We start from the raw sequence: 21675 nt of genomic DNA, 5'->3' as shown, positions 1-21675 counted from the left end.
AGAATTGACATAGAGCAAACAAATATTATATTTGCAAGCAATCCACAGTAACAAGCTAATTATACACTGGAACGGGCATTTAATTTAAGACAAGGAACACACGTCCTCTAGGATAAAGGGATTAAAAGAAACTTGAAAGAAAGAAAAGCACCCAATCTAATATACGCTTATGACAACTCATAAAGGACTGCTTCCAACTAAAATGCTATACGTATTTACATCGGAAGAAGAAGGATCGTTTCGAGTTTATGCAAATACTGAAAACAGTAAAATCTTCGAGCTTGTTTAAAACTGATTTTTGAATATTTGATTAACAGAGTGAGAATATGATAATGCTATCATATACGGAGGTGCATCCTTAAATATACAATTAAAAGAGCTGGTTTGAAAGTTACAAAAGCATAGTAAGATGGAAATTTTGGTACACATTTGAACGTAAAAGCTTCATTCATTTATAATGACCTGCCGGGAGTAGAGAAAGAAAAAGAAAGCCCACTTTTGTAGATTTACGTATTCTACAACAATTATATTTAAACATCAATGTACAAGATCTCATACGCCAGACATGCAACATATTATACTAATCATCATTAAAGCAAGATTCGTTGTAGGATCCAAACTGTCAAATTAAATATCCCTCACATGTATGCTTCACAGTGTCAAATGGAAAGTTACGTTCAGTTACAATGGATCAACACATGTCGGATATATTCCTTAAGTTCCATATTAGACTGCACATTATCCAGTCTTCCCAGAATGTCATTAAAAACATCGATGCCACTGGTAATGGCCACATGAGAAACACGCCATTTGCACAGCACAATGAATGCTATGCCCTCGTTTGAGTCACCCTCCTCTCTCCTGCACATGTCGATTTCTTCTTTAGAGAGACCAATAGTCAAAGCAAAGGTTACCTAATCGCCTTCCATTTTCTTGGCCATCTCAGACATACGCGAGTCCGACAGATGTTCTGAATAAGAGGCAGGAGGATGGTACAGTAAGATTGGCAATGTAATCCTTGCAAATATGAAACACATGTATCAAACACACATGCGAGTTAGCAAATAAATTTGGTTAACTAAACATTGGTTTAATTTATTTTTTTAAAAGGATAGTCTTTCCATGTTAACACAGTTTTTATGTTCGTTGATTGTATTGTCACATGTTATCAATTTCATCTAACATTTGACGATTAGATCACACTAATTAGTAAGAAAGTCAGTATAATTCGCAATTCGAGAGATGCCCGGACGTATGTGTTTGAGAGTGTACACTGTTTTGCTATCAAAATGAAAAGTGCCGTATAATATCCGGCGCAAAAATGAGTTTTTATCAAAATGAGTTGATTACCATTTAAATTGAAATGACTGCATTTGTTTCTTTTTACATTATATCATATTATATATTATATATTATACACATTTAAATGGATTTAACGAATGAAGAATAAATGGTATATATATCGTAATGGTAATCCAAAAGTGGCAAAGATTCAAGATAAATGGATACTATTTTATATGTCAAGTACTGGAGGTTAATTTCTATATCAGGAATGTAATATCAGGAATGCAATGCTGTCTCCAAAATATATTGCAGTTGTTTGCACAATTGTGTTTGCATTTGATTAAAAATTACCTATTCGGTTTAACGTTATTGATGTATTCATATTCAAATGCATTCTACTACCTGCAAGTCGTAATACACTTAAAAATTAACGTAATACATAAACCGTATCCCTCTGTTATATGCAATGCATCTCTTTGGGTATGTTTCCACTGCGTTTTTGATTGAATGTTTAATTGAATTGCACGTAACCAACGTTATGCTTATTCATCATCGCGCCAGAACGAATCTGAAAATATCCTAAAAGCGTAAACGAAACGCACAAATTTAGATTATATGTAAGAATTCAAATTGTATATTGCCTGAAACTTCACTGAAGAGATCATTTTTTATATGATATGAATACATTTACAGATGTTCTTTGAGTTCTTAAATAGTGATGCATATGACCAAATCATGTTCCTTTCCCTAACAAATGCGATACGGTGGGACGATAAAACGGTGTGAAAAGTTCGCATAGATAATATATATTGCATGCATGATTTAGAGTAAATTAATAACCTATCACAATGTCACATCTAATTTATATGAAACGTTTTTACTTATTTTATTCAATTTATCATGCAAACTGTGTACGTCACATAATTAAACAGGATGTTTAACAGCAAGATACTTAACTATATGAAAAGTAGTATCATGCATTCAATTTATCGGAGATACAAGTGAGCTAAAGGATCAAGATTTAATATTTTATATCAATAATGAACTTACTAATGTGGAAGTTGACAAATTTCTCGCACTCGTCAGCCAAAGTCATCCTCTGACAATTTCTCAAGGCCCCAAGGATCTGATTGATCTGTATCGAGTGAGCGAAGATACTATATTGAAATACATACATGTTCAAGGGATATAAACATTTGCTAAATTATGATACTGTTTTTTAAGTATCTGCCAGTTCAACTTTTATACGTGTAAGGTATGCAATATACTACATTAGTCGTAACATAAATAGCTCACACATTAAATATAATGAATTCAAATCCAGTTAGTACTCCTACACATAATACCATCACTAATACTATAACAACTTTCACTATTCATAGAGTCAAATGAACAAAAGACATTATAATTTACGGTCATTTTTTAACCAAGTGTGAATACTTTATTCGTGCAATTCTTTCTGCTACGTCTTCTGCCACAACTACTCACACTAGTTTTTCTGCTGTTACTGCTGTTGTTAGAACACATACAACACATTTACCGTATTTCGTAAGGAATTATACATACCTTTTTAGCACAATCCTGGTCAATGGTAGATTATATCGCAAAGCATTATGTTACCATTTCGTTCAGTTTGTAAGTTCATCAAAGTCCCTTTCGTCTCATTCTCGATTCTTTACATTTCAAACTACTGTCCAGTGTCCTTCTGAATGGGGCGATTGCTATTTATTTTTATCTATTTAAATTTAAGTCTGAAATTCCCTGCAAAATCTAGCGGTATGAACTGACGAATACACTTCAATTCGATATGAATTTCCAGGACAACATACCATTTCGTACTGTGCATTAACATTTCTACGTTTTTCCTATTCGTACATTTTCCGACTGTGTATAAATAACTAATTGGAATACCGTACTCCCTTCTGTCTCAAACGTTGCGCACGTTATTAACATTACTCAACATCATTACTACATCAGCTGTCACAGCCACCAGTACAACATATTACATAAATGAAGACACTATTATGAACACAACAGCATAAGTATCAGATACAGACAACTTGAGAGAAACACGAATATTTATTATCATTAGTTTAAACAATGCAAAACAAAACAGTTATTATAACAGTTATTCAGACTGAAAATCAACAATGTGTCCGTGGTGGTTCTTATGCTCTAATGGTTTATTCAGTAGTATTTTGTATAGGTGTCATTGATAATTCTGAAATATATTGTTGTTTCAATTATCAGGTTATGTAGTTTACTATTTGCAGAAGACATAATGTTAACATTACCATAAAACATTAATTCGTGATAAGCTATCTTTTAAAGTTGTATAATGAACGTACCATGACGTGCACACAAATGCACAAACACATAGCGTGTTGGACAAATGCGTTAACAGTTGGATTGTTCCTGTAACAGTATGACGTTCATTATCTGACATCATTTTTTTTTTGAAGTTTTAGACGCTGGCCGATCTGAGCTAGGTGAATGTTGCCCATACAAAGAACTGCTATCTCAAACATTAAATTCATATGATCTCATCCTTTTGTGTATATTGAACACACGAACACTCAAACGCACACGACCGGATTTGTTAGTAACCTAATTCGTTTTGCCTGACCTTGTATCGATGGTTTTCGTTACTTCAGGTAATGTTTTGACGTGCGAAACACCACGCGCTAGGACAGTGTTGAAATGAGCATTCAGATACAATTACATTTATATGTGTAAAGTAAATGCATGAACATATAACTATAAATGTTCACCCATGTAGCAAAATGATTATAACAATTTTCATCTGAATGCAATATGATAGTTATACAGAACTTGCATATGAAACCAATGCATATCGAATACCATTAATAGAATCATTTGTAATTATAATTATATTTTATGTCATGCATAAGCAAAACCAGTGGTGCTATTGGACGGACCGATCATCTAGATTTCACGTTTCAGCGATGGCACTTACAATGTTAATGAACCCATCCCAAAGATAAAGAAAATTGAAATGGTCTGATAATTGATAGTCTTACCTTGTCGTCCTGTACCGGCTTAGTCTTCATCCAGTCGTGCAAAATCAACTCACAGATCTGCTGGTCACTGGCAGGTGTTTCGCATCTTGTGACAGCATTTCGCCTGATATTATCCATTATTCGACGAGAATCTAAACTGTGAAGTACCACAAAATAAATAAGATGATTTGCTGCAACAGATATTCATCTAATCAACTTCGATTGCAGTGCGTTGCTAGAATTATACTTTAATCTTAATTGGGTTTGAATAAAAGTTATATAATTGGGGATCGGCAAAATGTAATAAGATATATCATCTTCTGGAACATTTCCAATGGCTGATGAGTATCATTTATTTATGTCATACTCATAGTATATCACCATAAACGTAACATTGCAGTATTTCTCCACTTTGCACGGATTCTTTCTACATGACAAGTGAGTCAAAATAAGATCATTGTGTGTAGGAAACTACTTTTAATTGTAAACAAATAGTGTAGGCTAAGGTTGGACGTGCATACGTTTTCATTTATGACATGAATGTAGAGATGATACGTTCCAGGATATGGATGTGGTAGCTCATTGAATCATGCAATACACATTCAACGGATGCAACGCAACTTCTATAGATATAATGATGACATAAAATATGAAAACATGGTGTATATATAATATTATCATCATTTGTTCATTTATGTATGAGAGGATCCAACATGGACTGGGAAATCAAACGGTTTAGATTATGAATCCAGGTGTCTAAAATATATCAAAAATGGCATTACAAATATAATACTACAAACACATTTTATTTAACAATTCATTTCAATGACTTTATTTGAAAACATTCAGTCAGAGATGTAATGCGGTTGAGATAGATTCAACAACAAGTATGACTTGATTCTGTACCAAAACTAATAATATCAAAGACAAAAACAATTCAGTATCTTAAACATTAATTTCGTATATATTTATACTAATCACATTGATACGGGATTTCAAACATTCAAAATAGTTGTCTATTCTAAAAATTGTTCAGGAGAACTTTTTCATATTTGACAACAAATCATGAATAAAACACAAAGTCAATTAAGGAGTGGTTATAGATGAAGAACAGAGAGGGAAAACAATCAAAATTGATACCTGTACATAACTTGAATCCAATTGTCGTCCTTTGCCGTCGTAGTGAGTCTTATGACAAGGAATTTCGCTAAAGCCGTAACTGCAGATAAAGTGGGCGTATATATATATATTTATCATTTATGCATTTATATATGCATGGCTGTATGCATGGCTGTATGTATGTATGGTATGTATGTATGTATGTATGTATGTATGTACGTACGTATGTATGTATGTATGCATGTATGTATGTATGTATGTATGTATGTATGTATGTATGTATGTATGTATGTATGTATGTATGTATGTATGTATATATATATAGAGAGAGAGAGAGAGACAGAGATAGAGAGAGACAGAGACAGAGAACGAGAGAGAGAGAGATAGTGAGAGAAAAGCAAAGAGCCAGATAATGATTCAACCAAGTCTTATCCGATTGGTGATGTCAGCATTCAGTTCTTATACTGAGAAACTCAAATGATACATACGTTTGTCAGCTTGCTAATTGTTTGCAATTTAAACCTTTTGCACTAAATGTAGCTTGAGATGGAATCCAAGACAATGAAAACGAATGCACATTCATGTGATTGTTACTTTAGTGAGTAATGGAAAGTTAAATATTTTTTTTTAAGGAAAAGGGTAAATATCATTGAAAGGATAATTAAGTAATATGGTCACCCATCATATTTGTCAACACTACATCAATACCATCCGTAATTTATAGCATGTGTAGGAATGTCTATATATATGAGGAATGTACTCAAACTATAAGTGAAAGGAAGACATTCTAAGGAATTCGTTTAATTTTCACTAAGAATATATCCAATTACTTACGATAATGTGGGAAACGAATCTGGATTATAGTTTTCCTTTTTTGTCCCCTTTCTACCTAAAACAGAATAATTTACATTGATTCCATGCGAATTACGTTCATTAGTAAATCCATATTGTATATGCACATGTTCTGTTCAGTTGATTATGCTTGTCAGCATCTGAATGGTCTCACGAATCGATTCGTTTTTTCATACCCGTATATGTAAATGAAAAATGTTAAGAACCCGTCTACAAAGGTATGATTGCCTGGATACAAATTGAAACGTTTTACGTGTCAAAGCAGTTTTCGAATTGAAAATAGCCTGATTACGCGGCGGTAGATTCATCCAAATATAATTCATATATAATATGAAATTTTCTGAGTTAATGCGAAACATGTATACTAATATGTATAATTTATTGTCTCTCCGCAAGAAACAAACATATGGAACCCATACCAGGAACCTAAAAACCATTGAAGTATTAGGCGAAATATTTAAATACGAGGCAAAATAGTTTTCGAAATTTTAAACCTAAAAAATCAGAATACAAGAATAATTCATGAAAATGACGACGTTCGTTACCAGCAAAAGCTTCAACCAAATGCATGTAACACGCATCATGTAAATGTTCTCTCTGTTTACAGACGTAAAGTGTTGCACTTTTGATGTTCAGAAATGTTTTAAGAGCTTTCATATAGAGTGCATTTTATCATATGTACGTCACCATTCGGTATATCAAAGATTATAAACATAAGGTAAGTTATTATTGTGCAGCGCAAAAAGTGACACGTACTCATGAACATAATATACTAAAATATAGTTTGGACTGTAAATAAAAAATACAACTATTCAAATGACACGGTAGGTAGGGGCGGAGCAGGTTACGTAAGTGTTACGTAGATTTCATGAGTGCCAAATTGTATAAATCGAGAAAAATTTCGAAATATGTTTTAAGTTATCAGTCATAGAAGATCCAAATCGAGGTAACGCTTGATCATCATATCACTTACTTCATAATCCTATGAAACTTTAGAACAATGTTTGGTTCCTTGTATTAAGTTACTTACGTATCAAGGTTTATATCGCAACACGTATTTTATTCAGTACATATTATCAAATCTATTAGACGTTAGGTTTTGGAAAGGTTTTACTTTTATTTGCTGCCTTTTTTGGAAAAAATAGTGTTGCAATTAGATAACTATTTTCCGACTATAGCAAGTAGTTGAATTTAATCAACCAAAACATATGTTTCTTTAGAATATGAGGAAAATAAAGTGGGGAACCAAGGAAACACATGCATATCAATGCAACACATAATACATTTGTGTTACCTTGGGTAACGTCAGAGGAAGGCTGCCTTTATTTTTATTATGGAAGGCCCCGTCTCTTTTATCCCTCATAACTTCAAACTGTAGGTTTCCGAGGTAAACATTCGAGTGCTTTTGCTTGAATTCATCCACAACCTGCAGACTCACCTCTTGTTTTGCTGTGTCCATGTAGGAGTGGAATGTAAGTTTTACCTAAGTGAAAGATAACCGTGCATGTCCTCATTACATAGTTTGCAAGGAAAATATAGTATTGAGTGTTGAATAAACACCTATTTAAAGCATCTAAACTATAATTTGATTTGATTTGTTAGACTTTGCTATTCACGCCAGCAAAATAGTTAATTTTATCTAGTAAAACAAACACTCTAAGTATTCTAAAAATGAAGACATAATTTCCGCGTGTACACATTATTTGTATAAAAGCCACCACTATCCAAACGGAACAAAATGGTCAAAAATGCAACGAAAATTAAATACATTTCGAGAGTTTTTAAAGGAAATTAATGGCGAAGAATTCATAAGCATGCCTAGTTTAGTGTTCCAATAACACATAACATAAGTGAGAATTAAATTATCTCAAACCTAACATAGGCCAAGCTACGTGAACGTAATTTCTCAGAATGTTGTATAATGTGTCCGATTGCGTCATCAGTCATGGTTCATATTCCAATATATGTACTGTAATACAAGTCCGCTTTCTCTCAATAAACAGATCAGAGAAAATACTTTGGGTAAAATGTATAATTCTAGTTTACCTTCGACCCTGTTGCCATGCTGATATTACCGGAACACTCAAGAGTTACACCCTGTCCGTCTAGTAACGAGAATTCCTTGCTTGTGTCTGGGCCGAGGCTGTACCCACGTATTTCCAACTCAGACATCCGCGATGCCACTCGATCCCGTTCAACACACTGGATCATCATAATGTGCGGATTATCAGCTCTTTGTTTGGCAATTATTCGAACAATTGATGTATTACTATGAAAGTAGAGCTCATCTGCTGCTTTGAGAAACTCTTCATTGGGTACTGTCGGTCTTCCTTCTATTTCCATTACGCTTCAAATAATAATAATAATAATAATAATAATAATAATAATATAAGTAGTTGTAGCAGTAGTATAATAAATAGCAGCAGTAGCCCGCCAAAAGGAAATAATACAAGTGTACCAATATCACAACGAGTGGCATAAGAATGACAACGGTTTAGGTAAATTTGAAGATTTCTTCCCAAAGAATAATTTTGGTGAACCTATCGTCCACGTTGCTGATGTAGAGTGGCAGGTTCAGTCACTGATGGTAACCATACAACGGAAGTATATTATGATAAAGGGATTAAAAACAAAACAATTTTTCATATGCTTTGCTTTATTTCTCAGTGGTACTGGCTCTGATACAAGGTTTTGATCCAGATATGGTTAATCCTTGTTTTTATAAACTACGCTGGTACATTACAATTTCCACTGCACGAATTGAATAAGACTGACGTAGACATACGCTGAACAAGAAACCTCAGTTGACAATTACACTGGACAACAAATTTTTACAAAAGTCATGTTACTGAAATAAAATTAGTCAATTCTTATCAATTTTTATGTGCTGAACACGAATATGACAGTCAAATTGCAAAATTGGCTCTAGTTTTTTTGTAATCTGCAAGAAATTAATGTTTACATAACGAAATGCATTCCAATAGTAAAAGGTCAACTGTAATAGCCTACCTATAAAAAATCAAGTCATTGACTACATCTTAGATTTCTTCGCCTGTCTCTTGTACAGCTGTTCGGGAGCATCTCTGAGGAGTGTCCAGCAGTAGTCAGCCAGCATTGTAGTGGACCATTTTCCCTGGTATCTTTGTTCCATTGTTGCGATATCTTGATGAAAACGTTCGCCGTGTTCATCACTAACAATACCACAGTTGCTAGGAAAGAAATCCAAATGGGAATGAAGGAAGTGAATCTTTAGAGACATATTGCAGCCAAGTTTCTTGTACTTCATCAACATGTCTTCTACTAGTTCCTTATAGTTTTCTGCCCTAACATTTCCGAGGAAGTTTGTAGAAACTAGGCGAAAAGCATTCCATGCTTGTTTCGCGTCACCTTCCAGCAAGTTGTTGAACCGGTCATCTTTGAAAAGCTCTCGAATCTGAGGACCCACAAAAACTCCCTCTTTAATCTTTGCTTCGCTGAGTCGAGGGAATTTTTCATGCAGGTATCGGAATGCTGGCAAAGTCCGGTCAATGGCTTTCACGAAGTTCTTCATCAAACCTAGTTTGATGTGAAGGGGTGGTAGCAAGATTTTCTGAGCCTCAACCAGAGCTGGGTGTTGGATATTCTTCTCTCCAATGGCTACATTCTGCCTGTGAGTCCATTCCTTCCTCATGTAGTGCATTTCCCTTGCTCGGCTATCCCACTCGCATAAGAAACACATGTATTTTGTATATCCTTGCTGCAGTCCCATTAAAAGGGCAACTACCTTCAAATCACCACAGAGGTGCCAGCTGTACTTGTTATACTCAATGGAATTCAGTAGCTGCCTTAAGTTATCGTATGTCTCTTTCATGTGGACAGCATACGCTACTGGAATAGATGGAAGAATGTTTCCATTGTGCAAAAGCACAGCCTTGAGACTCAGTTTCGAAGAGTCCACAAATAGTCTCCATTCTTGTGGGTCATGAGTGATTTTTAAAGCATTCATGAGGCCCTCAATATCGGAACAGAATATCAGATTACTTTCCTTTCTGAAGAAAGGCTCCAATTGCTGGTGGCGCTTTCGATATGCAGTAATTGTGACATCTTCTTCTAGAAGATTCCATTGTTGGAGTCTTGATCCTAGCAATTCTGCCTTGTTCTTTGATAAGTCCAAATCACGAATCAGGTCATTTAGTTCTTCCTGTGTTATTCTGTGTGGGGTTGATGATGCACCACAGTGAAAATCTGGATCACTGCATGCTGATGGACCAGGAGAAGAACAGGTCGACTCACCTTTGTCTTCGTCAGATGAATCAAGAGAATATTCTGCTGGAGGTTCTGGAATAGGAAGTCCCTCACCATGTGGAACTGGTCTCAATGCAGACGGAATGTTTGGGTAGACTATTCTCGACTTCTTTCGCTTCGTTATTCCGCCGGAAAGAGGAGGAACCAAGCAGAAGTAACAGTCATTTAGGTGGTTGCTTGGCTCTCTCCACACCATTGGGACTGCAAACGGCATTGATGACCTTTTGCAATTCAACCACTGTGAAAGCTGTGTTGTACATGTAGCACAGCATATATGCGGAGCCCAAGGCTTGTCTTGGTCACCAACCTTGCATCCGAAGTAAAGATGATATGCCTTCTTCACTTGAGAATTGATACTTTTCTTCTGGTTGGCAAATGTCACTTCCCCACAAATATAGCAAAAATTGTCCGCGGTATTAACACACTTTCGAGGCATTACTGTTCTTTATTGTACGTAAATGGATAAAATAATAAGTTTTATGTAACAGTAGCTTGAACTGTCTCGCACAACGTCTAAAATATTTTAAATGCTGAACCTATCTGATTGGGCTTTATATAGTACACTGCTTACGTCAGCTTCAGCAGCCGCCTGGCATTAGTATAATAGGCCTACACATGTATAGTACACTGCTGACGTCAACTTACTTCAGCAGCCGCATGGCATTAGTATTGCATTGCATCAGAAAATGATGCAATCAACTGTGGATGATGTGAGCATGATGGTATTATGCAATGTAACATCATTATTCCGGATGTTGCTGCAGTCCTACTGGAGAAATTTACACAGTGAAACATAGAAAATGAGGTATATGAATATCTTCAAAACAAGAGCCAATACAAATTTTTCACGGTTATATTCGTGTTCGGCACACCAAAATACTACAGATTAGGGCCTTTTCAAGTCAGTAATGATTTCACTGTTGACCAGTGTTACACACCAAATAAGGAGCTTAGCAATGGAATGCAACTTGATAATGGATGATTTCATATATGAAATATGAACTATAATAAGACAATCGAATACTGCTGGTACAATAAATTTACGTTCGACAAAAGTTATATTGGATAAAGCTGTTTTTGTATATTATGATTTGTATTAATTCAAACAGGCAAAAGACGGCACTGTCTACGATACAGACTGTAAATAAACACTCTTGCTCGGTTCGGTGGTGATGTATGAGTTGTAAGTTAATATACAGTCAGACGAAACGTAATTTAACATTGCAGCAAATGCACCTACATAATCAGCATTTCGCAGAGAAATAAAATAACGAAAATGGTTCTTGAGATCTCGTCCATCATGCTAAAACGTCGGAGAAATGTGTCATGTAACATGCTACGGATTGTGTGAAGGGCTACGAATTGTGTGAAGTAAAAGATGGGTCAACATCATTAATACAAAGAGAAGAGGCATTCAAGATTGGTTAAGTCAACTAAGAACAAACAAGAATAATCTGGAATGTGATAATATGTATGTTTTAATAGACTATTTACTAATTATCCATAATTTACACTATATATATTTTATTTTCCTTCAAATCATATTTACTGAATTTCGCGAAGGCTTTTATTTGATTTCATAGACTCTGATTTTAAATTATTTGCATTATTATGTGACAAATTGAACTGCAATCAAAGGCTTGCGCTATACACTGTACGTTTATGGAGCAGTATACTTACACATAGCTTTCATTTCTGCTTGGTAAGGTAACTGACACATCCATGTTTCTTCCCTTGAATTCGCTGTCTGCAATCTTCCAGGTTTCGCCCCTACATTTGTACACATCGATATGCTTTCCCTTCTCACGCGACCTTTTATCTGAAATATTGTGAATGTTCTGAGACAGGCAAAGACAGAAAAACATTGATGGACATAGTACATGCAATTTTCCATTTACATAATATTGTTCTTAAAACACGCGGTATAGTTCAATGTTCTAAGGTTCTAAAACTCATTTGGCTGTGAAATTATTATTTAAAAACCATAAAAATCAATATATACAGTAAACGTTTTGGACATGAGTTATTAATGCCTTAAGGAATTTTTTAGGATGAACCTTGAGCGATTTGAACATTAGACCGTTCGTAATAAAGAAATTAAATTACGGCGAAAGGAGCACTGATATATCATCTCCCTCTCTCTAGCGTGCAATATTACTAATTCTTAGTAAGATATCAATTATTTAAATGTATTCGAAGGTGTGACATGCCATACAAAGCAAGCTGCAGCGTGCTTAAACAGCAAAGTTTTTTCTTCTAACATACTACGAAACATATGTTCTCATACACGTGTTGGTTAATGTTCCTCTATGTGTTGAGGATATACTCGAATGTTCAACATGGAGTGCGCTAACGGCATGTCTTAGTTGTTCTCAAAAAGGAGTCCAACAGCTGCTGGATGTATAGGAGGTCAATTCAGAAAGTGATTAATGAAACAAAGTGTGTTAGAATAACATTATATAATATCTAAGGGAAACGGTTAATGTATTTGACTGAACTCATCCGTTACTAAGAGCCACAAATCCAGATTACATATTGATTAGGAGTAGGGTCTGCCATTATATGTGTGCTCAGATATACTACATGATGTCCTGTAATGTCTAGAAAATATTGGCATATAACAGGTTGTTGCTCTAAAGTTCGGTATTTGCATAATTAAATGTAGTTATAGCCAATAGTCCCAACATATATTAAATAGTCATTTATGGGCTATGTTCCATAAGTTAGATTTCGTTGACATTAAATACATGACGACATAAATACACATAACATATATCCAGTACACAGCAGGAGTTGAAGAAAAGACTACTTAGAGAACTACAATACATACCATTCCATGCAGTTCGGGCCAAGTCAATTTCAATGCATTTATCTGTCACGTTCTCGCTAGTGATTTTCATAATGGAGCTCGTAGACAGTATGTTACGACAGTGTTCATAGTACTCGGTGGCAAACGCTAAACTGTGTTCCTTCATCTGCCGGACCTGGTCATACGAATATGATAATCAATATGATGTTTATGTCCAATGAATTGTAAAACCCTTGCTAGATATATATTCTGATTAAAGTTCAAGAAATCCAAAATCAGTAAGTGGATTTATTTCACAATGAAACGCACGGTAGCAATTTTTATATTCCAAACAATGTATACAAATGATAGGTCATACTGAATGATTTTGGAATAAAACTGTCACCATTGTTTTCTTTATCTTACATTAAAGTTTAAGTTTAACTGAGACAAGGTATACACACTGTTTACTTTTATAGCTACGTTCAATATTAAAATCATCTCTGAGTGCTGCAAGACATTTTACCTAGACACAGCTTGTGTTTGTTTGTATTCTTTGCTGTTCACACAGTGGTTAAATTGAATGCAAATAACGTAAGGCCCTTTAAACACCTTATTTTATACATATGTGACATAATATATATTTTCTTATTAATCAGTAGGTTCATGCAGATGAACATCATTTAGTTGTTTACATTTATTAGGTCTAAGTGGGCTTTAATTCTTTGAATTCTTTTCGTCCGATGTTGATCTAGGAAATATTAGATATGCCTCACTAACACATACTTAAATAGATCCGTTCAAAGTTGCTTAATATCACATACTTACACCCTAATGAAAACAGAGTATACTGTTGCAGTAAGATGAGATAAATACATATTGAGTTGAAAAGCCTTGTATTTTGATATGCTCAATATAGTTCATGCATCGTTGCACTAAGTATTGATGCACGAAACATATACGAGAAAACGAGTGAAAAGTTTAGACTGAGCATACTAGACTTACTTCTAGCTTAAGTGTACATCGTTTACTGAATGTATCTCTCGGTACAAACAACTTTATGTTTTTGTCAACAGTTGAAATCTGGTTGGTTCCACCTTGATCAACGACGAAATTTTGACTCCGGGTCTTGGCCACCGCCACCATCTTTACAGTCTTAAACTTGCAAACATCTATGCCGGCGTAGCTCAAGCCCTCGGAACATAAATATATCATTTTAAAATTAAAGATTGTTTTAGACATACATACCTATACATTACATAAAAGGATGCATGATTGCAGTAAGATGTAACAAAACCCATGTATATATATATTTAATTCTCTAATGAGGAGTGTTGCCAAGGGATTACGGAATGTATATGTTGTTTTACTTTGTTTCGATGCATATCAACTTTAAACTTGACGTTACACCTTTTTGTTTTAAAAACAACGCTTAAGTACATTATGATTCCAGACGAATACTTACCCTGTCACAATACTTCTCTAAAATATATTTCCTGCCTCACAAGATAAATCATCACTGAGGGAGGACATATTCGTTGTCCAGATTATATTCAAAAACGAGGAAGGAAAGACATTTCCGACAAATTTGCTTGTTTTTCTTCACTTATGCTTGGTGGGTACTGTTCATTAGCTGGTTTAGATTGAGCGATTGATATACACATATGGGCATTAATAAAATGTTGTTAAGCAAGTAGTCTTCAAGGAACATATACTACACAATTCTTTGCATTCTTTTCTATATATATATATATATATATATATATATATATATATATATATATATATATATATATATATATATATATATATATATATATATATAATTTAGAAAACTAAATAGCATGTTGAGCTGGTGCTGAACATCCTACCAGCGAAAACCTCGTTACACGGAAGAGAGTTCCCTATATGATAGTCAAATGCACTCTTCATAACATATTATCACCGTAGATGTTAATCTAAGGCGTTAAGGTAATACATGTGCAAGGGAAAATGAACTGAATCACCTTTTCTTAGCGCGTAAAGTCACTGACCTAATTCGGTTCTACAGGTCGTGGCAAGCATGTGATGACATCAACTTCTTTTGATATAATGTACCCAGCATAAATACCATACTCACTTACTGAACCTTATACATCTTGAAAAATTGACTATGTGTGCCAGATCAATGATTTTATTATGTATTGGATCGCCACGTTCCGTTCGAGAGGTAAGATTGAAGATAAATTCCGAAATCAGTAGCTGGCGTTTTTGATTACTTAGATCATTGATTACATCAACCGCATTGCCAACTCTAGATATGATGCCCAATATGGGTATTTATATTCTCTTTTTATCGTTAGGGAAGAAGAAAGAGACGATCCCCGAACAAATCGCACATGCGCTATACATTTTAATTTAGCATTTACGCGTGATTATGCATCACTGCGTCTCGAACAAAGAGACATGTTATAACATTCGTTCATTCTCACTTTACGGTAGCCTGCTCATCGCAAAGAAGGCATGATATCTCATGTATTCCAGATAATCTTGTCATATGAACATTGCAAAGCACACGTCCATCTAAAGAGCATCTCAATAACCCAGAATTGTAACGTTATATCTGTCAGAATACATGTTTTGTGTGGAAGCAAATTGAACCAAATTGTTGTGAAGGGCTCATATTGATTACAATTAATGAACCATCATACATTGATCACTGAGAACTGAATATATAAGTCATATATGTTAATAGTGTAAAACCTTCAAGATCGTGAACTTATAGCCAGTACAAAGCCTTATATTAAGGTGTAAATTTCAAGTGGCCTAGAGCAAATTCATGAATAAAGATGATCAAATTCGATTGATTGCTTATCTAAACGCTCTTTGTGATGGGTGAGCCTCGTATCGACTAAAATAGGACAGGTCATACAGGCTGTGATGATTCTGTTTGACCAAGGATGATATTATTATGTATTCTCACCTGCGAAGATATCCCAAAACCGTGTGCCTTTATTTCGTGATTTTGCGTTGCACCTAAATAAATATTCTCCATTGGCCATGTAGACAATCATGCCCTGAGCGATTGTTTCTCTTTTTTTTAAGTGGTGTATTATTGTTGTTTTAAGTGGTGTTAATCTATTCACATGGATATTGCAAACTGCACATGAAAAGGCAGACAAATTGAAACAAATGAGCCGTCTCGTTCAGTAGACTGAGGATATACACACACAATCTGAATGATATTGCCTATTTATTGGAAACCTACATTGAGAACCCAATTAAATTTGCCCCATGTAATTGTGAATTAGGTTTTACATATGGACGTTTAGTGAAATATATAAATGAAAGGTAACCCACAACAAATTTGTTTGGACATTAGTTTATGTGAAACATGTTGAAATATCTTTTAAAAATCAATTGGTGAGTCAGTTGTTGCATTTACGCCCTATTGAGCCCAAATATCGTTTTGCCATCTAATGTTTCTCCGTTGTAGCATGTGATCGTTTTGTCTAAATGTATCTGCATATGTCAACGCAAGTCATAATTGCAGTTCATGTGATGCCCTTTAGGACGAGCGGCAACAGGAATCTAATTTTGCGAGATATATTTTAGTCGAATAGACGAAGCTTTTGGGGCTCTCATATCATATTCTGTTTTGTCAAGCAGCTTGGCAAACATTGCCCTAATGTGCACCTCAATATCATTATCAGCCAGAAATTGGGTCGCAAAGTCAAATATAGCATCTAATACAGAAGGTAGTGATCATAAATCGCAATCAATTGGAATTAGTGGGAAGGCCTTTGGTACATATTTAACGAAACGGTAGTGTGTCGATATTGACCGCCTCAATGTTTTGTACATATACTGCACCATAGTACAACACATTGGCTATACCATAGTGGAGAAAAATACTAAATTGGCTTGATTCGTAACAACAAACGCTTGGACTACTTAAATGGCATATGTATCACCCAGGAAGGACGTTACTTAGTAATTTTCCCAAGCCGTAAATGAAGACAATATTCACCTACATATAATTAAGACATACAGTGTCTTGGATGGGTACTCATACATCGGCAGCCATGCTGATTTTATCTACGCCCATTTTAAAAAATTGCCTCGTAGTTCATTGAATAATTGGAGTACAACATATGTTAAATGTTATTTCCGTATCCACTGCGGATATGTTCATCTAATAACATTATGCTAACATCAGATCAAACCACCTCCGGGGATGTCGTATCATAATTATATGTATGACATACGATCTACCCAAATACTAATCCATACGTATTTTAGATTGCAGTTGCAACGGGTGCCATTATAGTAACCACGTTCTTTACTGATGTTGTGTTGACCGGTTATAAATGATAGCCTGGTTGGACTGCTCAGATATCGATTATCCTGATGTCGGTTGGATGAAGGGTTATGTGACCGCCATGTTGGTCAATGCGGTATAGATCACAGCTCTCAGAAATAACTGATTTCTGGTCAAACACTTTGCACTAGATAAGGATGGGCTGCCTGTTTGCAGTCACAACGGCTGTATAAGTCTTTGACTGCTTGCAAAATCGGATCATCCACGTCCACAAAATACCACCATGAGCGGGTAAGCTAAGGGTGATTGTTGGAGAAATTGTAGGACCGATGGGAAAATGTTCCCCGAGAACAAAAACTATGTCTTTGTATACTGATCTAGTCGCCGCATCTGCGAATCCTTCATTACATGTAAGGATAAATTCATCGTTTTAAAGAGAATAACGATGCAAACTGGGCCCCCGTGTGAAAAAGAGGCTGATTATATGGACGGGAAGAGTTTAGCTCCTTCAAATATATCTAGAATGAAAACGAAGAAAATATTTTCTTCATTATATTTTTGATTGACTTGAAAGTTAACCGAGTGTGTTAGTAATACAAAACTGATCACACTGGACAACAAATTTTTACAAAAGTCATGTTACTGAAATAAAATTAGTCAATTCTTATCAATTTTTATGTGCTGAACACGAATATGACAGTCAAATTGCAAAATTGGCTCTAGTTTTTTTGTAATCTGCAAGAAATTAATGTTTACATAACGAAATGCATTCCAATAGTAAAAGGTCAACTGTAATAGCCTACCTATAAAAAATCAAGTCATTGACTACATCTTAGATTTCTTCGCCTGTCTCTTGTACAGCTGTTCGGGAGCATCTCTGAGGAGTGTCCAGCAGTAGTCAGCCATCATTGTAGTGGACCATTTTCCCTGGTATCTTTGTTCCATTGTTGCGATATCTTGATGAAAACGTTCGCCGTGTTCATCACTAACAATACCACAGTTGCTAGGAAAGAAATCCAAATGGGAATGAAGGAAGTGAATCTTTAGAGACATATTGCAGCCAAGTTTCTTGTACTTCATCAACATGTCTTCTACTAGTTCCTTATAGTTTTCTGCCCTAACATTTCCGAGGAAGTTTGTAGAAACTAGGCGAAAAGCATTCCATGCTTGTTTCGCGTCACCTTCCAGCAAGTTGTTGAACCGGTCATCTTTGAAAAGCTCTCGAATCTGAGGACCCACAAAAACTCCCTCTTTAATCTTTGCTTCGCTGAGTCGAGGGAATTTTTCATGCAGGTATCGGAATGCTGGCAAAGTCCGGTCAATGGCTTTCACGAAGTTCTTCATCAAACCTAGTTTGATGTGAAGGGGTGGTAGCAAGATTTTCTGAGCCTCAACCAGAGCTGGGTGTTGGATATTCTTCTCTCCAATGGCTACATTCTGCCTGTGAGTCCATTCCTTCCTCATGTAGTGCATTTCCCTTGCTCGGCTATCCCACTCGCATAAGAAACACATGTATTTTGTATATCCTTGCTGCAGTCCCATTAAAAGGGCAACTACCTTCAAATCACCACAGAGGTGCCAGCTGTACTTGTTATACTCAATGGAATTCAGTAGCTGCCTTAAGTTATCGTATGTCTCTTTCATGTGGACAGCATACGCTACTGGAATAGATGGAAGAATGTTTCCATTGTGCAAAAGCACAGCCTTGAGACTCAGTTTCGAAGAGTCCACAAATAGTCTCCATTCTTGTGGGTCATGAGTGATTTTTAAAGCATTCATGAGGCCCTCAATATCGGAACAGAATATCAGATTACTTTCCTTTCTGAAGAAAGGCTCCAATTGCTGGTGGCGCTTTCGATATGCAGTAATTGTGACATCTTCTTCTAGAAGATTCCATTGTTGGAGTCTTGATCCTAGCAATTCTGCCTTGTTCTTTGATAAGTCCAAATCACGAATCAGGTCATTTAGTTCTTCCTGTGTTATTCTGTGTGGGGTTGATGATGCACCACAGTGAAAATCTGGATCACTGCATGCTGATGGACCAGGAGAAGAACAGGTCGACTCACCTTTGTCTTCGTCAGATGAATCAAGAGAATATTCTGCTGGAGGTTCTGGAATAGGAAGTCCCTCACCATGTGGAACTGGTCTCAATGCAGACGGAATGTTTGGGTAGACTATTCTCTACTTCTTTCGCTTCGTTATTCCGCCGGAAAGAGGAGGAACCAAGCAGAAGTAACAGTCATTTAGGTGGTTGCTTGGCTCTCTCCACACCATTGGGACTGCAAACGGCATTGATGACCTTTTGCAATTCAACCACTGTGAAAGCTGTGTTGTACATGTAGCACAGCATATATGCGGAGCCCAAGGCTTGTCTTGGTCACCAACCTTGCATCCGAAATAAAGATGATATGCCTTCTTCACTTGAGAATTGATACTTTTCTTCTGGTTGGCAAATGTCACTTCCCCACAAATATAGCAAAAATTGTCCGCGGTATTAACACACTTTCGAGGTATTACTGTTCTTTATTGTACGTAAATGGATAAAATAATAAGTTTTATGTAACAGTAGCTTGAACTGTCTCGCACAACGTCTAAAATATTTTAAATGCTGAACCTATCTGATTGGGCTTTATATAGTACACTGCTTACGTCAGCTTCAGCAGCCGCCTGGCATTAGTATAATAGGCCTACACATGTATAGTACACTGCTGACGTCAACTTACTTCAGCAGCCGCATAGCATTAGTATTGCATTGCATCAGAAAATGATGCAATCAACTGTGGATGATGTGAGCATGATGGTATTATGCAATGTCACATCATTATTCCGGATGTTGCTGCAGTCCTACTGGAGAAATTTACACAGTGAAACATAGAAAATGAGGTATATGAATATCTTCAAAACGAGAGCCAATACAAATTTTTCACGGTTATATTCGTGTTCGGCACACCAAAATACTACAGATTAGGGCCTTTTCAAGTCAGTAATGATTTCACTGTTGACCAGTGTCATCTAACGAGATATACATTGTAGCCGGTGAAAAATGATGGATACATGAAACTCATATGTTGCTTACTTACCAGCCGACCGATATGTGATTGAGGTACATTTATAGGACGCTGCTCTGTCCACTCACCACCGTCTATGGACACCTTTACAACAATCTCATCGCTGCTGTTTGAGATGGAGCAATGCGGAACATACATTCGCATGGGGACCTATATGATATTGTGCAGATCATTTACAAATCATTTTCCTATATCTACTAGACAAATATTATATCCGATTGTTCTATTTCGTCTGTGATATATCAGGCGCACTAGTTTGGCAGATTCAAAACATTCTACTGCTTCAATTTTCATATTGCTAAATAAAAACAATACATATATAAATATATTGTAAGAGGGTTTTAATTTATATAATGAGCTTAATAGTCCATTTACTATATAACTCTTGTAATCTACTGAAGCCAAATATTTACGATGAATATGAGGAGCAATCTCAATAGTTGTTTGCTAAATACCACCATAGTCCTATGAAGCATAATATATACGAAAGTAGCAATTTTAAATATATAAATTGCTACAAATGTGGATAGCTAAACAAAATAATCGTCAATAAAGTATTTGAGACCAAGATTCAATATAAAGTTACAGCATAAATTAGGTCACTCTAATATTGCTTCAAGTAATTACGCTTTTTTACACATTATGTTGATGCAAATATAGTTTAATACACTGAGACTTCAAAGCACAGCAGCCTCTCATCTTCACTATTCTCTATACTGGATTCCCTAGCTATGCTCCCCAGAAGGAGCACATATTGTGTTAGTTTAGCACTGAACATGACTTCGGACCAATCGTATAGAGCCACCAAAACAAAAATAAAAAAATGAATTCGATTTCACTGTCATTGTTCAAATATAATATTGACTTCTAATTTCACTTTTACTTTTTTTATTATCTCAAACAAGAATACGAAACTAAATCAATTATTTGAAAGAAAATACATTCTGGCTCAATGCTGTT

General features: G+C 35.6%; 1 protein-coding gene across 1 annotated transcript in view; it reads right to left on the bottom strand.

Annotated features, from left to right (window-relative positions):
- Nucleotides 1–33: 33 nt before the first annotated feature.
- The window catches only part of LOC149784178 (death domain-containing protein 1-like), a 32975-nt gene continuing 11333 nt past the window's right edge, over nt 34–21675 (bottom strand). The window contains exons 5-15 of the mRNA XM_089932251.1: nt 20728–20865; nt 14353–14541; nt 13390–13543; nt 12240–12378; nt 8322–8622; nt 7570–7758; nt 6258–6312; nt 5445–5523; nt 4326–4461; nt 2335–2419; nt 34–970 (exon numbers count right to left, since the gene is read on the bottom strand). Coding sequence (XP_089788377.1) covers nt 915–970; nt 2335–2419; nt 4326–4461; nt 5445–5523; nt 6258–6312; nt 7570–7758; nt 8322–8622; nt 12240–12378; nt 13390–13543; nt 14353–14541; nt 20728–20865 — 1521 coding nt within the window. The 3' untranslated portion in view covers nt 34–914. The remainder of the gene's footprint in view (nt 971–2334; nt 2420–4325; nt 4462–5444; nt 5524–6257; nt 6313–7569; nt 7759–8321; nt 8623–12239; nt 12379–13389; nt 13544–14352; nt 14542–20727; nt 20866–21675) is intronic.

Source organism: Sinohyriopsis cumingii, chromosome 14 (assembly GCF_028554795.1).
Source record: "Sinohyriopsis cumingii isolate HCF-2022 chromosome 14, ASM2855479v2, whole genome shotgun sequence".
Classification (NCBI taxonomy): Eukaryota; Metazoa; Mollusca; class Bivalvia; order Unionida; family Unionidae; genus Sinohyriopsis; species Sinohyriopsis cumingii.
This window is presented reverse-complemented; position numbering and strand designations above follow the sequence as displayed.